Source organism: Callionymus lyra, chromosome 8 (assembly GCF_982586985.1).
Source record: "Callionymus lyra chromosome 8, fCalLyr1.hap1.1, whole genome shotgun sequence".
Lineage (NCBI taxonomy): Eukaryota > Metazoa > Chordata > Actinopteri > Syngnathiformes > Callionymidae > Callionymus > Callionymus lyra.
The window spans coordinates 22,446,957-22,466,385 of NC_141825.1; the positions used below are offsets into that span (position 1 = coordinate 22,446,957).

General features: G+C 36.3%; 1 protein-coding gene across 1 annotated transcript in view; it reads left to right on the forward strand.

Moving 5' to 3' along the window:
* Window positions 1-7,190: 7,190 nt before the first annotated feature.
* Window positions 7,191-19,429, forward strand: part of LOC148074023 (voltage-dependent calcium channel subunit alpha-2/delta-4-like) — a 66,697-nt gene continuing 54,458 nt past the window's right edge. The window contains exons 1-8 of the mRNA XM_087796929.1: window positions 7,191-7,279; window positions 9,876-9,957; window positions 12,189-12,305; window positions 14,270-14,329; window positions 14,410-14,572; window positions 14,658-14,789; window positions 15,341-15,401; window positions 19,154-19,304. Coding sequence (XP_087653055.1) covers window positions 7,191-7,279; window positions 9,876-9,957; window positions 12,189-12,305; window positions 14,270-14,329; window positions 14,410-14,572; window positions 14,658-14,789; window positions 15,341-15,401; window positions 19,154-19,304 — 855 coding nt within the window. The remainder of the gene's footprint in view (window positions 7,280-9,875; window positions 9,958-12,188; window positions 12,306-14,269; window positions 14,330-14,409; window positions 14,573-14,657; window positions 14,790-15,340; window positions 15,402-19,153; window positions 19,305-19,429) is intronic.

Sequence of the window (19,429 nt, forward strand, 5' to 3'; positions counted from 1 at the left end):
TCTCTTCACCAAAAGGGTTGAGGCAGAAACCCCTGCAAACCAAATCTGCAAGTGAAGTGTTATCTGCATTTGTATCAAATTTGTAAACCATTGGTAAAATAATTTCTGACCAAGGCAAAGAGTTAGTTATAGTTAGTTATATATATTTTACTCATTTTTAATGTCACTGCATCATAAATCTATGGCTTTTGTGTACAGTATACTGCAAGAAGATAAATAACAACATATCTGTTATTTCTCCATATCAGATAAATGAAAACATCTCCAGGCACCTGAATATCAATCATTCTGTTTCAAGTGCATATCAACCCCAAACAAATGCACAGGTGAGTGATTATGCTGGTTAAAAAGTCATTCCTATTAAGTGTCTAAGAAGTTTTATTGTTATCGTAATACCAAATTTTCTATCTGATGAACAGACACTATGGAAAAAGGTTGTTTTTTCAAAAATTATCTGTTCAATTTGGGTTTGGTCGTCTTTTTTTATTTGTTCAATGTTTTTATCTTCCAGGATGAACGGACCAACAGAACATTTCACAAGTGTGCCGTACGCAAATATGTGAATGAGCAGCATAATGTTTACATTCAACTTCTCCTTTTCTATTTACAGAACGATTAAATCCAGTCCCTACTTCCCCATCTTAATCTCCATCACTGACTCCCAGAGGTTCTGAACACATGTGAAATTGAAGATGATTTTGAAATGGGGGAACCCCGGAATACATAGAGAAGGAATTATGCAAGAGCAGGGCTCTCAATGAAAAGGTTGAAACGTTTTTCAACCTAATATTATAACTTAATATTATCAGTTATGGCTGATTAAGTGTATTTCCTGTTTTCTTGTTGTTATGTCCTCAGGGATGTTAATATAGCCCTGGAAAGGCAGAAGAAGAGCTTCTTAAAAAAATCTGGCAAAAACGTGAGGCAATGTTGATTTGAACTAGGTCAGTGGTTCTTAACCTGGGTTCGATCGAACCCTAGGGGTTCGTTGAGTCGGTCTCAGGGGTCTCAAGGAGGTCCGGACACACCCGAATTATCGTATAAGTTCATGATGACACACTTGGCCATCACTGGCTGAAGATGATCATGATTCACTGTTTGGACAATCCGTGCTGCGGTGAAGTTAGTGCTCAGTAGTCAAAGTGCGACTGTCGTGGTAGTACCTGGTGTGATTTCTTTGTTCATATTTTAATCCATACTAACTATGTTGGGAAAAAGAAAGTGGACGAATATGTACAACATGGGTTCACATGTAAGTAAGTAAGTAAGTAAGTTAGTAAGTAATTCTTATTTGTATAGCGCTTTTCTAGACCAGGGTCACAAAGCACTTAAACAATCAAAACAATATTCAATAAAGTATATATTTTAAAGATCAAGATAAAACTGAGAACAGGAGTTCCAGGAAATCAAGGAAAAGCCTGAACAAATAGAAACGTCTTAAGATGTTTCTTAAAGGAGTCAGTAGATCATTAAGCGCAAAAATAGAGGAAGATCGTTCCAAAGCTTAGGAGCAACAGCCTGAAAAGATTTCTCTCCTCTGGTCCTGAACCGTGTACGAGGAACCATAAGTAGATTCTGATCCACAGACCTCAGAGCCCGAGCTGGGGTGTAAGGCTGGATCAGATCACTGATGGAAGGTCTGACCATGAATAGATCTGAAAGTAAGAACCAGAATTTTAAAGTTGATCCTGAAAGAAACTGGAAGCCAGTGAAGAGTTTTAAGGATCGGAGAAATGTGAGTTCTTCTACTAGAGCGGGTCAGAATTCTCGCTGAGTTCTTATTCTTATTCAGAATAAGGAACAGGGGTGAAGTTTTTGATCACATTCAGACCTTTGAGATAGTATGGCTCCAACGCCGGTGTCTGAAGCGTCCAACTCAACTGTACACTGGAGCTTGGTGTCTGGTTGGCGAAGGATTGGAGCCGAGGTGAAGCTGGAGAGGAGAACTCACAGAGATAAAGGTACCAGATGAATCTGCGATAGAAATTAGCGAAGCCTAGAAATCTCCCCAAACCTTACATGAGGTGGGAACCGGCCACTCTCTAAGTGCACAAACCTTCTCGGGATCCATGTGAATGCTGGCTATAGATGAATTATTAGCAGACCTTCTAACACAGCATTACGGAGATCAAGCTTGGTAAATATTTTGGTCCTTCAGGAGTTCAAAGCGGAGGACATGAGAGGTAAAGTAAAGCAATTCTTGACGAGATGTTAATAAGAACATGGTAGTGGATGCAGGGACACAATGAACCATCCTTCTTACCCACAAAGAAAATACCAGCGCCGGCAGGTGATGACGAAGCTGGAATAATACCATTAGCTAAAGACTATTTAATGTAAGCATTCATGTCCTCTGACTCGGGTTTAGATAATGAAAATGAATGACCTTGATGGGAAGGTTAACTCACTGCGAGGTATTTGCTGAAAGCTTCCCGGAGGTCTTGGTAGCAGGAAGGAACCGTGGACAGGTCGACCGAAGAATCAGACGGCGTGGTAGAAACAACAGACGAAGGACAGGATAAATGAGAACAGGAGAAAAACACCTCTGACCACAGCCCCCACCCCCCCCCCCCCCCCCATTCAGCAATAGAGTTAGATGAGCATCTCACCTGAGGATCGTGCAGCTGGAGCCAGGGAAGCCCAAGGATGATGGGATGGAGCCAGGAGTTGAGGACATGCAGCTGAATACGGTCGTCATGGAAACGGAGTCTGACAGGAGTTGTGTGATGAGCCCCTCGCCTGAGTAGGTGACCATCCAGGGCCTCCATAGGTGAAGGCAGCAGCAAGAGATCGATGCCCAGCTGTTTCACTGTCTGAGCGAAGATGAAGTTGCTGTCGGCCCCAGAGTCAATGAGCGCTTGCAGTGGCGTCGGTCCACCACTGGAGGTGAGTACGACAGGAATAAGGAAAGAGGAGGAACCGAGGAGATTGCAGGCTGAGCTCACCAGTGACCTCCTTACTGGTGAGCATGGGTTTTTAAAAGACAGGAAAAGCGAAGATGTCCTCGACCTCCACAGTAAAGGCATAATCCCTTGGAAAAGCAGCGCTCCCTCTCTGCTGGACCCAAGCAAGTAGGACCCAACTGAATGGGGAGTCAGTTGTACTCAGGGGCCACATTTTATACAGTAGCTGTTGTTAGGGACCACCAAGCTTAAATAAAGCAGCAAAAAGTATAAAATCAAGTTAATATGCTAAAATTATTATTTTATTGTATTTTATATAATTATTTTCTTCTTATTTTTCTTCAACCTATGTTTCCCAAATATATCCTTTACATTCACTTCCAACTTTTTGATGGGCAATAAGGTTAAAAAAATGTTTTAAAAAGTTAAGATTCTTAAGACAAAAACTTGGTTTTATTTAGAGACTAGTAATACAAATAGAAATAAATACAAATGAAAAGTATAAACATGATCTTGACCTCATGAGGGCGACATCAATTAACTCAAAGGAGTGTATTTTGTTAAGAAAACCTTCTCATAAAACAAGAAGTTTATGTGAGGGATCATCTCAGGACAGAAGTGTCAATTTAGGATAAGCCATAGTTGTGTACATGTGAGACTGTCACACATGTGTGTATGTGTGTGTGTGTGTGGGTCAATAAAACCCTCAAACTGTATGATTTAGATCTGTGTTGACCCCTGACACCGAGCCCTCACGGTTACCAGATCCTCCACAGCCCACCCCCCCCCCCTCACCTTCACACTTGGAAACCACTTGATCAGCATCTAAACACACACAACAGACACAAACAAACACACACACTTCTCATAACTTTCAGGGGATAATATGTATTGCAAGAATTTATTAAATGCTAAAATAATTTACATTATATGTTGACCATTATTTATTTGTATTAAATTAAAAACTATGTTGAGAATTGTGATTTGTTTAAATGCATATTTATAAGAGTAAATTGTGTGCTTATGGAAGGTTTTTTTGTTTGTATCTAAAAGTTTCAAATATAACAATGTTAATAATGATAACAACGCAAATCTTCCGACATATCCCACATTGAGGAGTTTTTTAAATATTTAATTTGAAAGCAATATGCACTGAAAAGACGTCCCTGATACAAAAATCTTACGAACTAAGATGATAAAGTTTTTATTTGAAGCATTTAAAAACCTAAGTTAAACATGATTAAAAGGAAACGTTGCTGTTGCGGTGTTGAGTGTATTAACCGTGTTTCAACGCTAGATGGAGCCACAGGTTACTCGAGCACTGCCTGTGATGACGTCAGGAGGAGCGACGGCAGCGACGCTAACATATTTATAACAAAATTCTCTTTCTCTTAAGACTTGTCTCGTTTTTGGTAAGAATTCAGCTTCTTATGATATTGTGCGTCCTGTTTTCCCAACAGAGATAGTTTTTATAGATAATTATCAGCATTTTATAAGCCATATGTTTATAAAGTTAAGGAGATTAAGTTAGTTTGCTATTGAATGTTCGACAGACATTCGTTCCGGCATCCGCCGAGTCATTGTCCACTACATATAATTATATATTTAAAATATTTTAAGAGGTGTATAGTAAATACCATTATAACATATTTAAATCTGATTTCATTCTATTATCTCACACTGAATTTGATTGATCTCATCCCAACGTCTGGAAGCTATTGAGAAAAAACACTAATATTTACATATAAATATATATTTAAAATATTTTGAGAGGTGCATAGTTAAGACAATGATAACATATTATAAATCTGATTTAGTTTTATGATCTCGCACTGAATTTGAGTGATTTCATCACAACATTGGAAGCTAAAACTCTTTTTTTTTAGGTTTTGAATATCAGTTTCAGAGTTTGTGCATTTGCACTAGTTTTTCATTTTAAATAATTCATTTGTTTTGTGGCTATTTGAGGAATTCAAAAAAGCATAAACAATAAAAACACAAGTCTTGTCTTTAAGATTTTCAATATATAAACATTAAACATAGACTTTAACATCAGGTTAATACCTTTACATGAGTTTACAGCAAAGTTCTCTGAAGGTAAACATGTCTTTTAAAAAGAGGAATATAAAGATTAAAAATGTTGATTGTAGGGATGATCATCACCTGGAAAATGTAAATAGTATTCACATATTCTCTCCTAAGGAATCTAAAAACATTATTTTTTCTTCTCCGATTTAAACGTAGGAATCTAATGTTGTTACATTTTAAAAATGTATTTGTGAAAACAATGATAACCTATTATGAATCAGATTTAATTCTATGATCTCGCACTGAATTGGAGTTATGTCACCAGAAGATATATCCTCAGATTGATCCACATATATGTATTCATTTAAGGGTTAAATTATATATCATCATTCTATGTACTCAGAGTTAAAACATATTCTTGTATTTCAAATGTTGAAGGCTCTAAGCATCTGGGCCTCAACTTTGAGTGAACCTTTGTATACGTTTTCGATACCATTGACGACCATTGAGGCCTCTTTGTTACGATAAGTTCCAAACTGCTAAAGATATATTGTGTTGTAAGGAGGATACAGTCATGTGAACATCCATGACCCAGAATTGATGGCCCTCAGACCTGGCTCGAGATAACATGTGTGAAGGACATCTGAAGATTCGTTGTTTAGGTCAGTGTTTAGGTAATGACATGAATACACATGAATATAAGGCCTACCTTTGTAATCATTCTTTGCTATTAATAAATAGCTGTTTTAATTCTAAATGCTTCCTTGGATCAAATGGAAGCGCAGAACTCATTAGATAGGAAAGAGAATTGAGTTCGCTTCACACCCCAACATCTGGAAGCTATTAAGAATAAACATTAATATTTACATATAAATATATATTTAAAATATTTTGAGAGGTGCATAGTTAAGACAATGATAACATATTATACATCTTATTTAATTCCATGATCTCGCACTGAATTTGAGTGATTTCATCACAACATTGGAAGCTAAAACTATTTAAAACTTGAGGTTTTAAATATTAGTTTCAGAGTTTGTTCCTTTTTTTTTTAGAATCCCTTATCAACTAGTTTTTAATTTTAAATAATTCATTTGTTTTGTGGCTATTTGAGGAGTTGAAAAAAACATGAACCATAAAACACAAGTCTTGTCTTTAAGATTTTCAATATATAACTAAAAAAAACATGGACATAGACATCAACACCAGGTTAATACCTTTACATGAGTTTACAGCAAAGTTCTTGGAAGGTAAACATGTCTTTTAAAAAGAGGAATAAAGAGTTTAAAAATTGTAATTGTAGGGATGATCATCACCTGGAAGATGTAAATAGTATTCACATATTCTCTCCTAAGTTCTCTAATAACATTGTTTTTTTTCTGATTTAAACTGAGGAATCTTATTTTGTTACATTTAAGAAAATATTTAATTTTGTCAATGAAAATTCTTGTAGGTGAAACTTTTCAACAGTTTCAACACCAGCCCTCCCACTGCCACTGCCTTCGAGCCAAGCACTGACCTCTCTTTATCCGCCTGCATTAGTCAATTATGAATATGAACAGTGTGTGACTTTAATCAGCTTGAGTGTGTGTTTTTCATATGTGTGTGTGAGAGAAATGGAGCATCATGTCACTGTTGGATTCTGCCTCGTCCTCTATCAGCCAAACCTGACTTTTTTTTTTCCTTTTTTTTTTCCTGCTTTCAGTTGCTGTGATTGGCTACACGGGGGTTTGTGTCTAGAAATGGTTTTAATCCTCTTAAAGGGACAGAGCACTCGACCAATCGGCAGTTTCGATCCCCGCCCTCTTCTCTTTCTCAGTCCCTCTTCAACAGAGCCCTCCCTCCACCTCTCCATCCCTCCCTCCATCCCTCCCTCCCTCCCTCCGTGGGGAGGAGAAGCCGTAATCCAGGTGGATTATCTCACAAATTGGGCGACACTAGAGTCAAGCGGCTGCAAAATCCCCCACGCGCGGCCAGCGCCCTGGTCTCACTACGGTCCGACGTGACCCACTTTTTGGTCGTCCTGGGAGAAGATGGAGAAAGTTGGTGCAGGTGAAGAGGAAACTTATCGATGGATCATGTTCGTCTAATGTCAGATGTTCACGGCAAAACCCTGCAGAAGTTTCCACATGGGAGGAAAGATGCCTTCAACAGGATCTCCATCCCTACTTTTGAATCAACATGAAGGAACCCACTGACTTTAAATGATCTTTCTAAAAGGTCAAAGTTGAAAAATCTTGTGTTTCCTAAGAAGCAAGGATGAAGAGGAACAAGAATTTTCTGAGCGTTTTTGGATTTTGCTGCTTGTTGGTCAGTATCCAGGCGCAGATGAAGATCTCACCTGAGGTGTAAGTTGCTCTTTATCTTCTTCCTCATCTTAGCTCTGGTGCTGTTGCTCTGTTGCTGTGCTGGGTTTGAATCCCCTTTCTTTTGGACGAGTGCTGGGCAAGTCTTCTCGGGCGGACGCCCCGGGGCAGACCAAGGAAACAAGATTTCTTTGTAGAGGAAAGTCTAGGATTCTTTTGTTCCTGGTGCTGCCCCCACAACCCACTACAACATTTTGGGAAGAAGCTCCAATATTAGCTTGTATTCATTTATCAGTAAAAATATTAAGTTGATCAACTTTCTAATGTTTTTTAGTTGTTAGAGCTTAAACTCATTTTAATTGTTTAGTGGATTGTCTACCTATATAGAGAGTCTTCTCTAAGATCAAACCATATGTACTTCATGTATGAAAGTGTATCAGTGATATCAGAATAATGAAATAATAATAATAATTCAATAATTTGTGTGAATGTGTATTTACTTATTTTAAATTGAAATTTTTAAATTAATATTTGGTTTCTTTTACACATATTTTGAAGTTCTAATTCCCATAATTCTAAAATCAATTACTAAATTATTATTATTACTTATATTTGTAGCATTTTAAATTCAATATAATATTGTTGGTATAATAGTGCAACTTGAACTTTCCTGCCAATTGTAGTACTTTTTAACTGGCACTATTATACCAACATTTTATATTGAATATAAAGGTCTACGGATTAAGAAATATTAAAATTATAAACAAACAAAATTATTATTTTAAAATTCTATAATTTTTCACAATGTAACCTTTTATTATATAAGTTATTGAATCCAGTGATTCGATAAAAACAATATATATTTCAAATATTTTAAAAATACACATTGACTAAAAAAAATAAAATAAAAATGTAATTATTCAATATTCTGACTTCACTGATGTACTTCCATACTGGCATCATTCAAACCCTCATACAGGGAATATTAAAAGCTCCTTTTGAACATCTACTCTCCAAACATTAGTGAACAAAGTATAAACAATACAGTCTTTTCTTGAACCACTCAGCTGACCTAAATCTTTAATAACTATGGCTCCTAGTTACCATGGTGATAATATGTTGACCAGTATAAACACAGAGAGATATATTTATGTATTAAACAATATGTTCCATTCTGAAAGAAAAAAATAGTGATGTTGTTTATGCTAACAGACAATTTTTCACTTCCCCTTCCACCATCTGGGGTCAGCATGACTCTGGCCACCACCCCAACACACACACACACACACACACACACACACAAACACACTCATAAGGTGACATGAGCAGCACAGACACAACTCTGACATCTAGTACAAGTTTAAAACACAAAGTTTCTTAGATTTTATGGAAAGAAGTGAACTTGACTAGAACAACTAATGTTATTTCATCCAGTTCTGCTCTGATCCGATTATTCAAATCTCTTTTTAACAACCTTTTACTCTGGTACCCACTAATGTATTATTTCATTACTTAATAGTTGTATTATTTAACACTGCTGTGACATCAGACCAGTCGTGGATGAAATCTGCACTAACGCTAAAGCTGTGCCAGTATAAGATTTGTGTTCTTCATCATAATGCAAAAAAAGGATAAGTTAATAATTTAGAAATGTAATGTTAACTATATTGAGTACGGTGGCCCTGGAGGCTCAACCACAAATCTAAAATCACAATTACAAAAACAAAAGTTAACTTATTTTAGTTCCTTAAAATATATTTTGTCATCTTTGTTGTTCTTCAATTCATGATTAATCATAAATGTGTATCCATGTGTTTTTTTGTTTCAAGGATATAATGTACGTTTTAAAAAGTTTTAAGGGTCCGGGCCACCATAGTTGAGACTGAACCCAAATGATGTCAAAGTATTAATACAATATGAATATATTTAATATATAGAGAGCTGCAGGAATATCAACTTTTTGGAATCAAGAATCAAAAGTACCTATCTAGATGCAGGAGGCCATCAACATTGAGTCTGGTTCTGCTCAAGGTTTCTGCCTTGAAGATTTCCCATTTGATTCATTCAGTTCACTGAGACCTGTTTTTCTTTTCAACCATATAGTCCTAATTGAACTTTAAAGTGTCTTTAGATAAAAAAAAATGTTTGATTCGACACTTAAATTAAAATTGAAATGTGGAAGTTTGGAGATGAAACATTGGACGTTCATCTATAAACTTCAAGTCCATCTTCAAGAGAGTTGCATTTTCTGAAATTCAGAATCATAAACTGTTGTTACCAGTATTGTAAACACAACATAAGAATTTATAATAATATACCAAAAACATATTTTAGAGACTTCAATTTTAAGGGTCACTATGTCTTCACCTGATTTGAAAAGAAAACCTATGATTTATTCTCAGTGTTTTGCATCCATTTCACATCCATGACTTAAAATTCATAGTCACTCGAACTCAGATTTTCTTGGTCTGCTAAGATATTCCTTTGAAAGTTGCCCATTTATTGAATTTGCTGTTTGTTCTCTTTGTCAAGAACTCATGACCCAGTTCCATCGTCCTGACAACGAGTCGGCAGCTTGGACAAGTTTCTTGTTTAATTCATCGGAGTTTAACTCTTGTGTGGAATGTGTGTGTTTCAGAGTGCAGCAGTGGGCGTCCATGCTCTCCACGCAACTGCGAGAAGTCTCCACCAAATACTCCGGCTCGCTGCTAATGCAGAAGGTAAAGAAACCCTGGGAGACCACATCTGGTGGCGCTCACCACTGTTTGTTTGATGGAGTAAATCATATGAAGGTGAACAGTGAAATATTTGTTTCTGAAAACCTTGAAGTATTTGATCTTGTAATTAATATATAAATTCAATGGATTTGGTTCTCCGTGCAAAATCAAGTCCAACTACGACCCAAGATCCAGATGCAAGACTGCTTCTACAAATCTCTAACATACAGAAGTATCCCCAGAAATTCTCTAGTTCAGGGCATGGTTTAATGTAGGCTTTAAATTCACCTCCAGTTAAAAATAGTTCAAATAAATTAATTCATTTTCACTATTTTAAAGGTTTATTTTTGAGTAAACTAAACTCAAACAAGCGTCATGACGTTCCAAGAGTTACAGGATAAAGTTACTTTGGAGAAAATGCAACCCTTTTGATCAATAATAAATTATTATATTATATACTATAAGTATATAAGTGTCTGTGTCCGGTAACAACGGAACAGTACTTTTCCCGGACTGGAGGGTTGGGGACTGTTGCCCGTCAGATGGTTAGCACGAAATTAAAGTAAAAGATTGGTAATTGTTATATGGTGACCAGTTAGTGTTTAAGATAAGATACAGAGAACATGAATGTCAACAATCCTACAGATTCTTCCGATGTATTATTAATACCACAAAAGTTTGTCTTTATCTTTATACTTAGATTGTGTCATCTTGTTCTTCCTCTTATGTTCTTCTTCTTATTTTATTTTTTATGTATTATTTTTTATTGTTTATGAAAAATTGCTGGCAACTGGAAAAAACAATTTCCCGAAGGAGACCTCCTGAGGGATCAATAAAGTTTTACCTTTTTACCTTACCTTAAATGTTGGTATGTAGATCAACACCACTACTTCCAGCGAAGGTTTATGGGACCAATGTGCCCAAAGGCTGCAATGTTAATATCAGCAAAGAAAAAAGGGTGAGTGAAAGACAGTGAAGACGCCTTAATATTCCAACCATCTTGAAAATTATTGATCCAGGAAAACATGTAACATTTGTCCCTTGTTTATCAACATGTATTTGAACTTGCAAACCCAACTTTGCATCTGAGGTGTCATCCTTCTTCACAAAAGTAACAATGAACTAAAAGGTTCCCACACTGCTTTGCCGCCCAGCCAACGGATCACAGCTTTCGTTCACTTTTGACATCGCAACATAGACGTAAAATTGAAATACAGTATCGTATCGACCAATCAGTCGTCATTGATTGAAGAGTGTGTAGAAAGGCATCATGGGGGTTCACTAGTTTGTTGGCATCACTGTACCGGACAACTGTATATCTTGTTCAACTGAATATCTTCAAACATGTTGCCTGGCGTTAACCTAAAGTCCTGCATGCACACGTCCATCGAATCACAAATGGATAATGTTAAGGTCCAGAATTAGGTCCTCACCGGCTTCACCAGCATCAGGATTTGTGATCTGAATTTAGACATTCATCCATTTATAACTGCTGTTGGGGTTTATCACCAGAGAAAGGCTTTTCATCTGCTCTCAATCGAATAAGATCAACTTCAGCGAAATCCTCTTCTGATGTCAACATAAGAGAAGCAGCGTTTTGTTTGGACTTTGAAAGTATGTTTGGACGTCAGTGGAGCAGTTCAGGAGTGTCTTCTTCACAAGTGTGATGCCAGAGTTAATTGGAATTAAGGAGTCGCACAGTAGTGATCTTAAATCTCAGCGGTCGGATCCCTGTGGAGCTGCTTTATTTTGGAAATGTTATCTGACTGTTGATGGAATGACCTATAATAGTAGTGTTGTACGAATTGAGATTTTTTTTTTTTAATTAATAATCAAAAGTGGTTCTTATAAGAAAATAATTAATTAATACATTTAGAATAAATATTGATTTAATTTCTATTGTTTCTTTCTTTGATATATTGGAAAATAAAACCCTAGACATACTTTGTTTTGTTTTTACAGATAAATTAATCAATCATATCCGTTTATCTGAAAATATTTTTCGCAACTGCATTACTATGTAAGAGAAGAATAAAACAGATACCAACAAATCACAATGATAGTGGCTAAAAGTCCTTTTCACTGGCAGAAACCTTGAGCAGAACCAGACGGCCTTAGATTTTATACTAATTCTAGTAAAACTAATGTACGGTTGTGGGTTCAAAAGACAACAAGCTATTAAGATTACTGATCTATTTGAAGCTCGAACACTGACGTTTGTTCCTCACCGACAGAAACTGAAGGATGTGGAGTCGATCGTGAAGATCGTGGAGCTGGATGGAGGTGACCTGGTGAAGGACTTCTCTGATGAAATCGAGAGAATGTTGGGGAGCAAGATGAAGTCAGTAAAGGTGGGATATTGATCATGATCGTGGAGGATGTACCCAAAAATTTACCCAAATTTTTGTTATGGCAGTGATTCAATCACCAGTTTAGACTATATTAAAATTATACCTAAAGCCATGTATTGTGCTTGAGTCAAAATTGATCAAGCTCTTTTTTTCATAGCAAAAAGACAATCTGTGAGACAATTTGATATTCCAGGGGCCTCATGTAAAAAGAAGTTCTTGGATTTTATACAAAAAACGGTCAAACACTCAAATCTAGAAAATGGTGCACGTGCACACAAATACAAGCACCTCCTTTGTACATCCTTATAAACATCGAATTAATCGCAGTCTTGTTTGTCCCTTTCTACGCCCTCATTTACATATTTAAATCGTATTTAAATGAACCAGAGTCTGATTTTTCTCTCCGTGATCAGAAAAAAACGAATAAAAACATGAGATTTAACTGCATTAACAGTTTATATTCGTTAATTTTATACATTTCTGACAAGGATCACATACTTAAATTTAAATCGGTGCAGACGAGCTCTGGTGTAAATGTTTATATTTTACATTCAGGTTTATTAGTGCAAATACTTTATCTACAGAGACATTCAGGGGCTTATTTGACGCGTCTTAAAATGGAGATAACAAGAATAAAAGTTTAAATCAGTCATTTAAAGCACTATATTAATGATGTAGTGAAGATGGTCTTATTGTCGGAGCTTTATATGAATGTGTTGCGGAGCTTTGAACACACGCGCAAATTCTTATTCCTCTTATCTATAAAATAAAAGATTTTTGCTTACAAATGATAAAAGAACAAATCAGTGATGGTGTATTTATATAAGTGTGTTTTTCAAGGAACTCACTCTGAGGACGTACGCCACCTACAAATGTGTCGGGAACTCCGACCTTTTAAACGCTCTTTTTCTTATAGACACATATAAACTTTGACGTAGAAAAGTGGCGTTTTTTTGCCGTGTATGACCCCTTAGTACATGAAGCCCAAAGTGTTTTAAATTGCCTTAACTTAACTTAACTTAACTTAACTTAATTGCCTTATGATCTGGAGCTTGTAATCCATGCGTTTGTTTCTTCTCGTCTGGACTATTGTAACAGTTTGTTTTCATCTCTTAACAAGAAGGATCTGTCTCGCCTGCAGTTGATACAGAACTCTGCAGCGAGAATTCTGACCCGCTCTAGTAGAAGAACTCACATTTCTCCGATCCTTAAAACTCTTCACTGGCTTCCAGTTTCTTTCAGGATCAACTTTAAAATTCTGGTTCTTACTTTCAGATCTATTCATGGTCAGACTCCTCCTTACATCACTGATCTGATCCAGCCTTACACCCCAGCTCGGGCTCTGAGGTCTGTGGATCAGAATCTACTTATGGTTCCTCGCACACGGTTCAGGACCAGAGGAGAGAAATCCTTTCAGGCTGTTGCTCCTAAGCTTTGGAACGATCTTCCTCTCTCTTTGCGCTTGATGGATCTACTGACTCCTTTAAGAAACATCTTAAGACGTTTCTATTTGTTTAGGCTTTTCCTTGATTTTCTGGAACTCCTGTGTTGTTCTCAGTATTATCTTGATTTTTAAAGTATATACTTTTTTTGAGTATTGTTTTGATTGTTTAAGCGCTTTGTGACCCTGGTCTGGAAAAGCGCTATATAAATAAATATTACTTACTTACTTACTTACTTAACCCCTGAGCCTCTCACAACTAAGACTGCAAAACATTTAAGCACAATACTAATGATTTTAATTTCTGATCCATAATAAATATGGGAACTTTGCTTTAGCTTAAGGGCCAAACAATTACCAATCTTTACAGATAACAATACCAAGATATACATTATTTGGGAGTTGGGATGAATAAATTAAAATTACTTTATATTCTTAACAAATGATTGGAAATACAAGAAGTCCAAACAAAAACATACAGATCAAAGTTCTTGCTCAAACAGAAACATAATGTTTCTTCCAGAGACTTGCTGAATCAGCCGAAGACGCCGACCTGTACCATGAGTACAACTCCACCTTGCAGGTTTGACCTACATTTCTTGACTGGATCTTTGTCAGGGTCGCCGTCATTAAGACGTCCATGTCTTTGCTCTGGTTACGCAGTTTGATTACTACAACTCCATGTCCATCAACGAGATGGATGAAGATGGGAACTATCTCGATTTGGGTGGAGAGTTTCCCCTGGAGGAGAATGAACACTTCAACAACCTGCTGGTGAACACACAGCAGAGCAACATCCAGATCCCAACCAACGTCTACAATAAAGGTCAGTGTTACCCAGTGGGCTTTTTGTCTGATGATGATGGCTGTTTTTTTTTAATTCTGTGTATATTCTTTCTTTATGTTTACAGATCCCAACATCCTCAACGCCATCTACAACTCCGAGGCTCTAAATGAGGTGTACATCTCCAACTTCCAAAAGGATCCAACGCTTACTTGGCAGTTCTTTGGCAGCAGCACAGGATTCTTCCGTATCTATCCTGGTCAGTGAATTTAATGTTATTAAACATTTATATCTACACCCCAGATAAAGATCAGATTGTCGACATCCTGACTAACATGTCACCCCTCTCTGACTTGGCTGGGCTGTTAAAAAAATAGAACTATATTCCTAAAATCAATAGAGAAAAAGGTTATTTTGTTGAACTAATTATTTACATGTTTTCCTATTCATTTGTTTTCATTATTTAACTTTCATTTATTTTTATTTTTTCACGTAAATTAATTGTTCAATTTTTTTAAGTTTCTTTTTTGGGGACATATTTTACTGTATTGAATTTCATTCATGCTATTTTGTAATTTATCTAAATCACCACAAAAAATCCTTGTTTTACAATACTTTTTAAAAAGTTTTTCTAATCAACAAACACATAAACGTAAATAAAGCTTAATTAGTCATTCATATATTTACATAAAAATGTGTTGCGGTTCTATCAGGATTGTTGTTGTAAATAGCAATACAAGTCTTGTATTTATATTTTAAATACTTTATGAAGTTAAAAACTACCAGTAAAATGTTTTTTTTCTCCCTCAGGTATCAAGTGGACGCCTGACGCTAATGGGGTTGCTGCTTTTGATTGCAGGAATAGAAACTGGTGAGTATTGTATTTATTTTTCTACAATTTTACTTTTATAAACGTTTAAATAATAAAGAATACATCACTTTTTTTGAAACGGGGAACATACAGTATACTGTATGGCCTACTGTACTTGTTAAAGTATTCATAAAAATATTTGAACTAGCAACATATTGGCCAGTTATTCATTATTATAAAGTGTCTTCTTAGTATTTTCTTAAGTGTCAAACTCAAGGCCTGGGGCCCAAATATAGCCTACAAAGTAATTTAAGTGGTCATACCTGGTCTATTCAAACAAGCTAGCATTCACTCTTAATTTCTATATATATTGCATGTATCAATTGCTATGTAACCCTGGTCTGAGAAAGATGCTTTACCAGTGGCGTGCATTTCATACAGGCGTTCAGTGGCGCACGTTTGAATGAATCCACCTCTCAATAAGTACTTTAAGGTTATTTATACACCCCAGGGATCTGACCGTGTACTGTTATAGTAAGTAAGTAAGTAAGTAATATTTATTTATATAGCGCTTTTCCAGACCAGGGTCACAAAGCGCTTTAACAATCAAAACAATATTCAATAAAGTATATACTTTAAAGATCAAGATAAAACTGAGAACAACACAGGAGTTCCAGAAAATCAAGGAAAAGCCTGAACAAATAGAGTTATAGGTCAATAAGACTTTTAGATCATTATCAAATGATCACAAAATCAGTGCATTATATCAAAATATCACTCCGACTACAGTCTGTGTGGTTTCCATGGCCACCACACACACGCTCTGCATCGCCCCCTTCTTGAAAATGGCTTTGCAAGTATATACGCGACCAGATCAAGCTCTTCAACCATTGCGTTGAAAAACATTAACTCAACTCATCGTTTCAGCTCCATGTGACGATCCTCAGTGCTATCCAATAAGAGGACATGAACGTGTCACATGTTCAACGCGCTCAACGTGTTCAGCGTCGTGGAAGCTGTCAGAAGATTAGCTTCCAAAGCGCTGACGTTGTGTCGCTAACTCAAGACAAGAGACACTTCTGAAACGACTGAAAACCTCGGGTAGATTTCTTTTGGCTACACGACAGCTCAAATATGATTGGATGAAGCTCTTACATGAACGTACAATCCTGGAAGCAGTGGCCAACTTGCGCAAGCAAGAGGAAAAAAATGAAATGAAGAGAAAAGACTATGAGGAATAACTTAATACATATTTATGATAATTAATCAATAAAAAAATACAAATAAATTGAAAATTAAATGTATTTTCTGATTATCATCAGGCCAGCAGAGAAGGCTACTATATTTAAAAAATATTAAATATCTTAATGATATGATATGAGTTCCCAAAATTAAAATGAAAAAAAATGAATCCGTCCTAATTTTAAAATATCTCTACTTTATAGTCCATTTATCTTGCAAGCCACGTAAAATGATCAGGCAACTCTCTTATCTCATCAACAGTCGATTGTCTCTAAACATCTGATGTCATTCGTGTCACTGTAATTTCATTTAATCTGCTTTAAGCATTACGGCTGATTGAAGCCAATAAAGTAGGTTTGTTTACTGATATGGATTATAAGATATCTACTTATCTAATGGAATACAGCAGCAGATGGTCACCTAAGTATAGCAGGGTAATAAAAGCAGCATCTCAGCAGCAGCAGGGAAACACAAGGCAGTGTTTTCCAAGAAGACATTCATCATTTGTTTGGATTGTTCACTCACTGGGAAGTAACTGGAAATCAAATATAAGAGCATTACCCAGACAATAAATCTGTTGTATAGCATTCAGAAGTGTACAACAATGACTTAGAGAAGGAGCTTCATGAAGAAAATCCTCATGTAATTCTGCATTTAGTCTGACTGAGCAGCAGAAAGTAGAATCCTGATCCTCTGGAAAAGTCGATAAGCTGCATCCCAGTCAGGTCACTGCAGAACACATGGCACCGTATGTGACTGCTCATGCTCCCCTCAATAATATGTCAGCGCTACTGTCCCTGGAAGCATTTACATACACGCTGGGTAATTCCTATTGGGGTGTCACATGTTTAGCCTCACATGTCACGCAAACAATGAGTTGGCAGAATATTTTTTAGATAGATACCCAATTTTAAGCACTTTTAAGACATCCACACAATTACAAACTGATGGGAGTAGGCTGCAACGCACCACCAGGTCCACTATCAGGCAAAATTCGGGTGTCTAACTCAGGGACACAATGTTATCCGGAGCTGGGATTGAACACGTAAAAAAAAAAAAAAGGGAACAAGTTTAACAACCTTGAGTGTGAAACTATCCAGTTTTTAAATAGTTACATTTTTGATCATTTATTTTGTATTGATTATTGATATATATTTTAAAATCAGAATCAGAATCAGAATCAGAAATCCTTTATTTGTCCCGTGAGGGGAAATTCAGTTTAAAACAACAGCAAGCGCAATACCTCAAATAAAAAAAAATAAAAGACACCCAGAAATAGAATAATAAAATGAAAAGAAAGATCTAAATAGAATAGAATAAAAATCTGCCCTATATTATATACACTATCATATTTACAAAAATAACAAGAAGAAAATAACAAGAAGAAAAGGTGCTGTTAAATATTTATCTTGCTGAGTTCTTATTGTGGAGTCTGATGGCAGCAGGGAGGAAGGACCTGCGGTACCTCTCCCTCACACACCTGGGATGAAGCATCCTACCACTGATGGAGCTCCTCAATACCCTCAGTGTGTGCTGGAGAGGGTGTCTGTCAGAATGTCTGTATAGTTGCTTATTTTTCTATTTGTATTGTTCCAACCAAGAAAAAAGAAGTGTCTAATTTACACATGTTCAATAATGTATGAGTAACAACCTAAATAAGATCCCAAATCACTGGCTGAAGAATGTAGGTCAATCTTAAATTATGCTGATTGTGTTGACTTCTGCTGTGCTTTCACTTTCTGAAGAGTAAGAAATGTTCAACACAATATATGTTGTTTATAAATACAAAAGCTTTTTGTTGTTTTTTTCAAATATAGGTTAAAAAATATTGATACACTAATATGTTGCAATACTTTTTTTCACAACACCGTACAGATATTCAACAGCACTTATTATTATAGTTGATTATAAATATATATTTTTTATGTATCTAATTTTTTATTTACACTTAATATTTCTGAGTTGAAACTAAACTGCCGGCCACTAGATGGCAACAGTAGTTATGGCCTACGCAGCTAAAGGAACAATGCAATCCCACAAGATCCTGAGGACGAGAGGATACAGTGGACTTAGGCAACATATTTTGGTTTGAAAACAAATGAAAGCAGTTACGACTTCGTCAAGAGTCATGTGGTCTGTGAATTCTTCAACACCAGAGTCAAGTACTAAGACAATACTAGGAATATATCCTTGTTACTACAATATCACAATATATCGTAGTCTATTGTATTGTCCCCCCTGTATTGCTATACTATATGAAGGTGGAGCAAAAACAAAATATAAAGGAACTCAAAAGCCAACTGGCCTCTGCAAAGTCAATTACTTTCACTTATATATAATATGTATAATTCAATACCATTTGCAGCATTCCAAAAGTCACTGTTCTAAATATGTTTAATGTGACAGAAGGTGGCAGTAGCCAGATTTAGAGGAATCCAGAACATCATCAACATCTAGATAATCATCAGTTACTCAAGTTTTCCCTAAAATGTATTTTAATCATGGGAGATAAAGAAGAAATGAAAGAAAAGAAAAGAAATGTATGGTCGTTGAACAAGCCTCTTCTTCAGGTACATCCAGGCTGCCACGTCCCCCAAAGACATCATCATCGTGGTGGACATCAGCGGCAGCATGAAGGGCCTGAAGATAACCATCGCCAAACACACCATCAACACCATCCTGGACACACTGGGCGAGAACGACTTCGTCAATGTCATTGCTGTGAGCAAACACACACTATCTATTCGTCACACACACACTGGGTTGTAGAAGGTAATTTATAAACACCTACAGATCTTCCCCTTAATCAGACCGATTACACACACACTGACCTAAAACGACGTTTA